Below are 10575 nucleotides of genomic sequence, written 5' to 3'. Positions count from 1 at the left end.
TCTTCTTGTTATTATTATTATTTATTTTTTTAAGTATAATTGTTTTCTCAGCTTGGCTTTGCCATGAGTGGTGAACTAAAGCCAGCATCTTTCAAACTTCGGAGAGACTCCTTCTCATGCACAGCTTTGTAGCGCCATCTAGCGTTTCTATCAACCAACCAACCAATTTCCAACTTTGATGCAGAGAAACGTCTGGTGTTATTTCAGGACGCTAAGAAAACTTTTCAAGAAATTATTTAAGAAAGCTATTCTTCAGTCTTGCTGCTTTTAACTGTTTGTTAAAGACTCTGCTCTGAGACTAAAAGTTTAACAAATGCATGCAGAGATTATCCATGAGATGTGATGCGTATTGATGAGGTGAAACATGCCCGGTTCACCCACCTGACCTCCTTTGAGTCAATTGTGCTGCAGTGCAATCTGGAAAAAGCATCCCGTTAGATTAGAACTAAACATATTGATAATTCTTTTGCAAATGTTTGCAATAATGAGCTAAAGTGTCACTCACCTCGTGCTCTCCAGTACAGAGGATGGTCCATTTTGTTGCAGTTATCCAGGACATCTTATCAGAGCAATGGATATTCTTCCTTTCTGTCAGCACCCAATCCTGAAAAAGGCAAAACATTATTTCACTTCGATCTTCTTACACACATTAAAATCTAACCACGGTTGCCGTTCCGCCTTTGTATCCTCTTTTTCTGCTTCTTCTCCTCTGTTCATCATTTTTTTCTGTGATGGTACAGTCAAGCATAAAATGCTGCAGGGAAAGTAGTTAAACTAAAAGTGAAACCAAGCCAAGTTAAGGGGAAATAAATAAAAATAAATAAAACAGCAACGCAGATGGGCTCGGACTGAAGAAATTCTGCTTTTGCTGGATCACTGAAGCACATCTGGGATTGGGTAAGGCCTGCAGCACAGTTGAGTTAAAAACTGGCTCAGTGTGAGGTCACTATAGCACCATCGCAACATTTGGTTAATTTGACCCAGTACTGTTTTTTTTTCTTTTTACTGTTGGGTGACTGGATCAAAACCACACCTATTCATGCTGAGCAAAATTAACCCATTATATCAACGCTATAATACAGTGTTTTTTAGTGTGTGCATTCCTCAGAGCTTAATTTAAACATCCGGTATAGATGGCTGTTGAGTGCCAGGTACTTTTATTTTGTCTTTGTCAATTTTTAATTGCTTCGAGAGAAATATATTGTTCCTAATCAAGGAACAAGGGAAAACACAAATATTTGGTTACAAAGTCAAGTTTCCTCTTATGAAATGTTTCATTAGTCTTAGTCTTGGTTTTAGACTTAGTTCAGTCTTAAGGGAAACATTTTTAAATTTCAGGTAAGAGTGAACCAGGAAATTGTGAAAAAATAGTGTGTAGTTTGAAAAAAATGTAAAATGTAATATAACAGACATTAACTTGGACTTAAAACTAAACAATATTACTATAAATGGTTGTTAAAATGTGTATAGTGAAATATCTTGACTGATATATTATACTCAAATGAACCTTGAATGAAAGAAGACAGCATTTTCTATCCAAAAATAATAAATAATCAAAAAATAACCATGAAATATGAACAGAGTCATTTCAGACCTAATGTCTCAGAGTGCACGGCCCGGTGTTGTCATGTTATTAACACCTTCACAGACTGTTGCAGCATCACCTGGTCCTCAAAGAAATGTCCCGCCGCTGCCCTCATTTGAATGAAGTTGGCCTCAGAGGGGAAGAGCAAACATGCCAGAATGACAGGGTGAGCTGCCAACTGTGGATGAAGGCCACGATAACAGCTATGGTCAGAGCACACAGTGTGTTTGCAGCCAAACCCAGTTTTGATCCGGTCACCTAGAAAATATGAACGATAAAAGCAATATTATCCTAAACCGGAGAACAAAGACCTGGATGTACCAGTGATTTTGAGTTTGTATTTGACTTAATAAAATTAAAGCTGAACCACAGTCTTGACTGGCCCTTCATGGAAATGCCAGCTGCTATTGATATGATGGGTTTTCTAGGTCTACCAGCAAATCATAGTGTTGTGGTGGCACCTCACCGATCATGCATCTGTGGCCAATTTTGTGGTTAAAACCACCAACCGCACTGTCATTGTCATCAAACCAGCCAATCTCCTGGGAAAGGCAATTTGACGAGGTTAAGAGGTTAGTCAAAATAATTAACAGTAATTGCTGCAACACTGACAGGGTTGCCCTTATACAATGCTTTCAGCAATTTAGATACATGCGCGTCACAGGTGGTGATTCACCTGTCTGATCACTGAGTATAATACCTACAGACTGAACCCCACCGAGAGCAGCTCTGCTGATTTTTCAGAACACGATTTAATGACTTCGTAACATCAAGGACTATAAAATAGATATGGGTGAGTTCACTACAGGATCAAAGTGCATTTTGAACCTGTAAGCAAACTTCTGAAGGAACACCACCAATGAAAGAGGACAAAACGTGTATTTCTTGAACAATATCAGATGTTAAGACTGATGATACTCACACAAACCAGAATAAGCATGATTTGAGATTAAAAGACACTATTACATTAAATGCAGCCATGTTTGTCTAAGAAATGTGACAGACCGCTCTACTCAAGATATATTGGGGGATCTGTGACATCAAATACTTCAATCAATACTTGATCAACAGAAAATCTGTCCTGGTAGGTGATGGGCAAACATGAGCTGGAAGAATGAATACCATTCTTCCCTAAGACATTCCCTCGCTTTGTGTTTTAATGATTGTCGTACAGAGTCATATTACGTTCATAACCATTCACCAAACCTTTCATTTTAAGCAAAAATGCCAAACATTTGATGGTTTCACATTTTTCAGATTGGAGGATTTGTGGGTTTTCTTTGTCCTACATTAGAGCGAAATGAATATCTGAGTTTTGAAAGGTCAGACAAAAAAATGGTTAATTGATCATAAAAAAAATAATGAGTAGATGAATCAATAATGAATATGACAAGATTACACTCTAATGTTACTGCTGCATAAAATGTTTTTATTTTTCCCAACAAAAAGCTTCAACATTGAATGCAGTCTCTAAATTTCACATAGCTTTATTTTACATGTGAACTCTGGTTTTAACACTAATAAATGCTGAAGTTTGAACAAATGAATGGTAGAGAAATGGCTCCACCAAGTGGCACAAACGTGTAAGTTTCAGACACCATCTCCACCTTTGAGCCTTGTTTGTTTGTTTATTATCTAGTAGATTTCATGTCTTTGAATCAAATGTAGGTCATTTAAATCTATAAATCTGTTGCTATGCAGATTTCTGAATTTCTGAATTTGAATTGACAGAGGTGATTGTGAAGTACAAAGTATGTCGCTTTGCCTGTAGGTAAGATTTTCTTTATTAGCAGAAGGGAGGGGGCATGACATTTTTACTTCTGTTGCAACCATATTATATAATAATTGCACAATCTTCAGTTAAATCTATTAACACAGCATCAACATGAAACCTTTAAGCTGAAGTAAAGGACAATGGTTTCATTGTTGTGAAGAGATTAAAGTATTAAATAAACTTTAACTGCACCTAATAATACACATCTTACCATTGGTGATAAGCTCTTTTCACAGCAGACCTTCAGAGAAGGAAAAGCACATGTTACAAATAATATGAACATTAATGATGATGAGCCAAGACACAGTGAGCTATCATACACAATACAGAGGACCCTGACACCAAAACATGTAAATTATTATTTAGAACTTTTCTTTTCCTACTGTGATATGTCAAAATATGTTTGACACTGTCGTTTTTTTAGCAAATATCATTCAGACACTGAGGTTTTTGGAGAACAGTGAAACTCACAGCTTTGGGTACACAGGCAATATTTGTTTTTTGTCTTTCTCATGGGATTTGTTTGAAATAATCTCATAACAACCACAAGGGAGCAGGATGTACTCACATATTTGCTGCTCTCTGATACAAAATGATGTGACTCAGTGCTGATAATGAAATTACCCGCAACAGTGTCCCTGGTGTGTTGTGGGTGGGACGCAGATTTTATCTGTTTTTGTTTATATTTATGCAACTTCAGGACATCAGAATGAAATATGTAAAACAGTGGGATATTTAGCTACAAAAGAAAACTGTCAACAATCAATGGGTTTTGAGCTGGATCACATTTTACAAAACACTTTCATTTCTGTCACAGGGGATGTTAATCAGTCTTGGTAAAGTCCAGGCTACTGCAGCCACCGACCATATCTGCTACATGAAAATTCATAATCTACTCAAGAGTGCTTAGTTGCATTCCTTGGGAACTAACTGCCTTTGGATGCCAGGGCCTGCATCCAAAGACCACAACAGAGCATTTCAACTTTAGCATGGATATTCATCAGCAAAGATAACAGCTGCAAAACAAACAGTAAGCTTCTCAAAAAAAAGGGGGTATTTATAACTTTTCATGCGCTTTAATATGCGGTTGTTACATATTAGAGTTAAGCTGTCCACTTGTGTGTTTTACTGTTAAATATCTCAAACAAATCTCATCAACTACTCATGAATATTCCAAACAGAGTAAGAAACACTCTCTGACAGCAAAACAGACATGAAATCAGATTGGAGGATTTGTGGGTTTTCCTTGTCCTACATTAGAGTGAAATGAATATCTGAGTTTTGAAAGGTCAGACAAAAAAATGGTTAATTGATCATAAAAAAAATAATGAGTAGATGAATCAATAATGAATATGACAAGATTACACTCCAATGTTACTGCTGCATAAAATTGTTATGCAGCAGTAAAATAAATATAATATCTTCTATAAATTAAATATCTTCTATAAAGATTCAATGTGATGTAGCAGTTCTCAGTTAGTGATCCATTCAGGCATTAATCACAACATAAATGTGTGTTACCTGTTCAGTGAGATAACATGACTTGTGTCCTTGATGGGATTAACCTCTCAGATCATTTTGTCACTCAAAACAGCAGAGATAATGACACACAGTAAAATCAATACAATCTGAAAATGAATGACCAGGCAGGGGAAGAAGAAACACTGCTTTGCCTTTTTTTTCTTCTTCAGTTATTTCTGGCTTATTAACACACAACAACAATCATGTTGCACCTGCTTTTGTTGCCAAATCCCCTCACTGCTGTGAGCACTGAAGGAGCTGCGTCATTATAATAAACTAATAATAATAATATTATTTTTTTTTATTGAAATGCTCACTGTGTTTCATGTGTGTCTCCTCTTCTAGTGACCTTCAACCTTCTACATGATGCATGCTGAAAGCAGCGTGCTTATCACTAAACTCTTACTCCTGTCGAAACTGCAGCAGGTATCGCTCAGTTTCAGGTGTGGTAAGCCTCGTGCGTAAACAGAGAGGTGCATTGTGGTTACTGTAGTTGCTTACTCTGAGAAGCCACTCCTCCGCTGAGGTTCCTGTGCTATTTTAAACTTCCAGTCCCGAAATGCTCTTTGCCTGAGAGCAAACAGAGTAAAAGAAAAAAAAAAGCTGTAACTTGAGGAGGCAAACTTCATAGATCCGCCCAAGAAAAGAAGTGTAAATGATAGTGGATTGGCCTCTTTTCCTGCCAACGCGCTGAAACAAAACTTTGCAACCATCTCATGCCGACGGTAAGATCAAACTTTGTTTTCATTTCTTGTACTTGATGGTTTTTGTTGTCGCATTTTCATAATAGTAAATAGTATGTGCTTTATTACTGTGTAACTACAGTGTATACACACACCTGTTCAGACGTCAGTGTGCGTCAGCTGTGTTTTAGAGAGGCTGGAGATCAGAGATTTCATGTCTCAATCTGTGCTGTCAGAGTGTTTCTTACTCTGTTTGGATTATTCATGAGTAGTTGATGAGATTTGTTTGAGAATATTTCCAGGTGATTATATAATAAACATACGATCACGGTGAGAGTGGTTTAAATACAGTACGACAGGAACCACAGTGCATTGTAAATGAGCCTGCCGTGCAGTGTTAAGTCAGAATACATTGTTACTCTCAGGACTTCAGTGTTACTTCACTTTGATCGCAGCAAGAAGCGCTCAAGAGAAGTGACTACTGTGTCAAAGGCTTGACAAGACCAACCTGTTTTTGTGCACTGGTGTAGGAAACCACATAATTAATGACTGACTCACTGTGACAAGTCATGAATGGGACGTGTCCTGTTACACAAACAAGTGACAGACCGAGGAGTTCAGGCTTTATTCCATGTTTTGGAACAGTTTTTGTGACAGAGAAGAAGTCCTCTGCGGAAAGCCTGAGGCGCACACTGTGTCGAGGGAAACATAGTTGAGACAGAACAAAAAACTTTACTCGCATGTCTTCTATTGTGTAGGTTGCTGGTTGTTGTCATGTATCACAGCATTACAACATATATGGCTGCTTACTGATTTATTGATCTTGATCTTAAAATGAAAGTCGTGAAAAATGCCCATCACAATCTCTAAGAGAACATATTCAAATTGCTTGTTTTGTTCAAAGAAACAGTCCAAAAGATATTTAGTTTACTATGATAGAAGAAAACCAGAACATATTCATATTTGTAATATGCTGTAACCACTAAAGTTAGTTAGTAAACACCTTAATAATGACTTACAAGATTATCAGTGATGCTGATTAATTTTCTGTTGATCAACTATAATCATCTAACTGATTGTTTCAGCTCTAGATAAGTTATATTAATACATGTAGAATGTAATATTCATTCAGTATACTGGGTAGTCATTCTGTGGATCAATTCAGGAACAATGTAAAGAAAAGTAAGAAATAAAGTTTAGTTCTTTAGATAAATAAAAGCTGTGGGTAAAAGGATAATGAAGCTATGTAGATTTTATGTTTACAGATGAAAATATGGCAGCTGGAAGAGCAATGTCCTTCCGTCGTGTTGGGAGTCTCATGCGGAGTAAATCTGAGGGCACACTGATCGATCTGGACGACAATGTTTCAGCCAGTGACAACCTGAACGGTAAAGTTCTTTAAACCAGTAAACAAACCCAAATAACAAACCTGCTGATGATGTTAACAGAAATCCTAACCAAACTTTCTTCACAGGTGGGCATGTGGCACGAATGACACAGAACTCAGAGTGGCCACTTTTACAGCCAGAAGTTGCACTTTCATCCCCGTCAAAAAATCCTTTTTGGAACAAACTGTCTGGATCAAATCCTTTCTTAGACGATATCGTACATAACAGCACAGATAGACACATTTCCAACACGTCAGATGTAAAACAAGACAATAAAAAGCATTTGGACACAAATAACGACGATTCCAGCAGCACATCTTCCGATGAGGGCAACGTGGGGAAATTTTTGGAGAACAAACACAAAGTCAGCAACAGATCTGGGAGATGGAGAAGTGCTTCAGACATTCTGGATGATCTGGAGAGAAAAGTGCCAAAACGGGAGAACAGCTTCAGGCCGCCTGGGCCTGTGCTGAACCCAGATTTTGAGTGGCTAAAGAATGACAGAGAGGCCTATAAGATGGCCTGGCTAAGCCACAGGCAGCTAACTCGCTCATGCCTAGACTTAAATCTGATGAGCCAGAGTCCAGGTTGGGCTCAGACGCAGGCCACTGACTTTCAGGTCATCTGCAAGATTGGTCATGCTGGAGGCTCGGTACAGTTACCAGACTCAGAAATTTGCATCCATATCCCAGAGGGCCACGTTCCTCCTGGAGAATTCCAGGAAGTTACACTAAAAGCAATGCTAGACCCTCCTCCTGGACTCAATAACAACTACATGACAACCATGAGTCCACTTCTAGAGGTGGTCCTCAGCAACACCAACACAAAGGAGTGCATCTCTCTGGATATTAAACTGTCTGGAGAGGTGAAGAGTGACCCGTTAAGTCAGATGATGACAACAGTGGTCGGGGTGATGTCTAACAAAAGAGAGGGACCTTATCTCAAAGTGAATGACTGTTACATTCACAAGAACATGATGCAGATGAAGCTCCAGGATCTGAAGACACATTTTTATGTGATCGCAGTCGCAGAGGCCTCTGCAATCCAGGCCCCCGCTACAACAGTGTGGGATTACCTTGACCGTCAAATCACAGTCGCAGTTTATGGACCCAGGTACATCCATCCATCATTCAAGGTTGTAATCGTGGTTTGTTGTCACGAGGACGTTCCACTGAAGCTTCCGTTTTCAATTATCTGCAGAGGAAACAAAAACCTGCCTCCGCTCGTGCTGCAGCTTTGGGGAAAACATGGGTTTAAACCAGACAAACTGAACAACCTGCATGTCGAAATTGGCCTCAAAGACTCAGTGTTTAAAATCAAGCCCGAGGACAAACTGAAAGAAGTGAGACAAAGTCAGCTCAAAATAGGGACAGTTTTGCACCTGCCAGTTGCATTGTCATGTGCTAATAATACAGAAATGACTCCTTTTAAATTAGATCTACAAGTGAAGGAATCAAACGGAGCAACTGTTGCACATTTCCAGGTGCCCTCCCCTCCCACAGCTCCCATCAGATCAGAAAAGCGAGTGCCGAGGCAGATAGAAAAGCGGATTGAAATGGCAAGAACCTCACCTATTCCTGAGGAAAGTGTTCCAGATTTTCCCAAATTCACAGACAGACCTGTGAACCTACAGTGGTATGGTGTAGCCCTAAAGTCAGTTCTCCGACAACCACGTGTAGAGTATCTTCTGGAGTATTTCAAAGGGGACACTATGGCTCTTCTATCCAGAGAGACTGTGAGGTCAGTGGGTAACTCAAAAGTGAAGGAGTGGTATATTGGATTCCTCCGAGGCAGGACCGGTTTGATTCACTGCAAAAACGTAAAGCTCATAACCAGAGACCAAGTGATGGACTTCACTGGCATTCACATCACTACAGAGGTTCTCCTGGAAAACATGACGCTGCCCTTCAAAAAGCTTACTTACATGTACTCCGCCATCCAGACACTGGTCACAGAGCACATAACCAGCTGGAAAGGTTTTGCTGATGCTTTAGGGTACAGCAACCTGACGCTGGACACCATCACACGGAGGCACGCTGAAACTGAATCCGATAAAGTGGCCTGCGTACTGGAAAAGCTGAAGGAAGACTGCCACACTGAGAAGAACAGAAAAAAGTTTCTGCATGAGCTCTTGGTGGTAAGTCCACAAACCACCAGACATGCTAGAGCAGTTTGTCCTGTCCATGGTTATGTGAGAGTTTATCTGTGTGTTTATCACCTTTAGGGTCTGTTGAAGATGGACTCGGTGAATGTCGTGGCCCATCTGATACAGAACACAGTCATTCTGTCCACTGCTGTGGAGCTGGGAGTTCGATGGAGGGAGCTTGCCGAGAAGATGGGGAAACTCTCCAGCGCTCAGATAGCGGGCTATGAGGCACCACACCGAGGGAAGAGCGGAGAAGTTGGTCCTCAGGTCAGTTTAACAATACACACAATACACAGCAAGTAATGGATGTATCATAGATACAGTTTCTGATGTACTGTGGATATGTATACATTCTGCATTACCTGTTCTGTTGCAGTCAATGTGGAAGCCCGCCTATGACTTCCTGTACTCCTGGAGTCTGCGTTATGGAGACAGCTACAGGGACATGATACAGGATCTGCATCTGGTCTTGGACAAAATGAAAAACCCCGCCACCAGACAGTGGAGGCAGCTGACCGGCGCCCTCATCACAGTGAACTGTCTCGATATCTTTCGAGCCTCTGCGTACCCAAATTCAAATTAAAACTTTATGCAAACGTACTGTAGAGATAACAGCGACTGTCATGCACTTGCATCACGTCAGGCAAAACAGAACAGGGAGGTTTTGTTACACGACAACAAGGTTTTGATGTCACTTGGCTCTTTTGTGTTGCCATATAGTTTTGCTTGCCCATACCCATTTTAACACAAAGCATTAGAAGCAACTTCACTGAAACTCAATCAGGTACTTGCATTATAAGCTTAGATCTCACTCGGTGAATGTAAAATGTATTCTTGCAAATTTTGAGCTGTGAAGAACGGTTTGTTGTTTCCATATGTTCTTCACTGGTATGGACATTTGTCTCTTCTAGGATGAAACTAAGATTTAGTTTTCTGTAATGTACTGAACAGGTAGTCAAATGGACAGTCAGAAAAAACGATAAATGTGAACAATGTTACTAACAATCTCATGGGTAATGACAGGACATGAGTTTGTGTGCTGAGAGTGAGAATGTTCTACCAAAGTGAAAGCTTCCCGATGCCAGTAAACAAACCATAAAGATGCTACTATACAAGTGTCATAAACTATTTTAGTCTTAAATATTAATGTATTTGCTATTTTTATACTGTGATACAATGCTCTAGATATGTACAAAGCAGATAATTTCATAAGGTATGCAATGTAAATGTTACATATTAATTGTGTTGATGTTGTGTATGATCGGGTGTTTATTGCCAAATGGAAACCTCATTGTTTAGACTGGTGCCATATAGAGAACACAAAGTGTCTTCACTCACCGAAATGTTAGACAACAATTGATATCTTTGGTACTGAAATGGAGAAATGTAGCATGAGATATGAATAAATATCAACTGCGGGAAACTGATCTGATCTGTTTACTAATCAATTGGAGGATTAAATAACTCACATCCTAATA

At 39.4% G+C, this 10575-nt stretch overlaps 1 protein-coding gene and 1 long non-coding RNA gene across 3 annotated transcripts; one reads left to right on the top strand and one right to left on the bottom strand.

Moving 5' to 3' along the window:
* Nucleotides 1–51: 51 nt before the first annotated feature.
* On the bottom strand, nt 52–3600 carry LOC113747356 (uncharacterized). The gene is made up of 4 exons (XR_003463597.1): nt 3571–3600; nt 1665–1843; nt 506–604; nt 52–417 (listed from the first exon to the last, which is right to left on the bottom strand). It is a non-coding gene; the product is annotated as an uncharacterized LOC113747356 (long non-coding RNA).
* Nucleotides 3601–5439: 1839 nt separating this feature from the next.
* On the top strand, nt 5440–10575 carry macc1 (MET transcriptional regulator MACC1). 2 transcript variants are annotated; one of them, XM_010740609.3, is made up of 5 exons: nt 5440–5605; nt 6829–6951; nt 7038–9088; nt 9176–9364; nt 9474–10575. In XM_010740609.3, exons 2-5 carry the CDS (start codon nt 6837–6839, stop codon nt 9678–9680), a joined length of 2562 nt encoding a protein of 853 aa, XP_010738911.3. In that variant the 5' UTR covers nt 5440–5605; nt 6829–6836; the 3' UTR covers nt 9681–10575. The 2 variants fall into 2 exon arrangements, with proteins under 2 accessions (XP_010738911.3, XP_010738910.3); XM_010740608.3 differs by having other exon boundaries at nt 6814–6951.

Source organism: Larimichthys crocea, chromosome XIII (genome assembly GCF_000972845.2).
Source record: "Larimichthys crocea isolate SSNF chromosome XIII, L_crocea_2.0, whole genome shotgun sequence".
In the NCBI taxonomy this organism is placed as follows: Eukaryota; Metazoa; Chordata; class Actinopteri; family Sciaenidae; genus Larimichthys; species Larimichthys crocea.
This window is presented reverse-complemented; position numbering and strand designations above follow the sequence as displayed.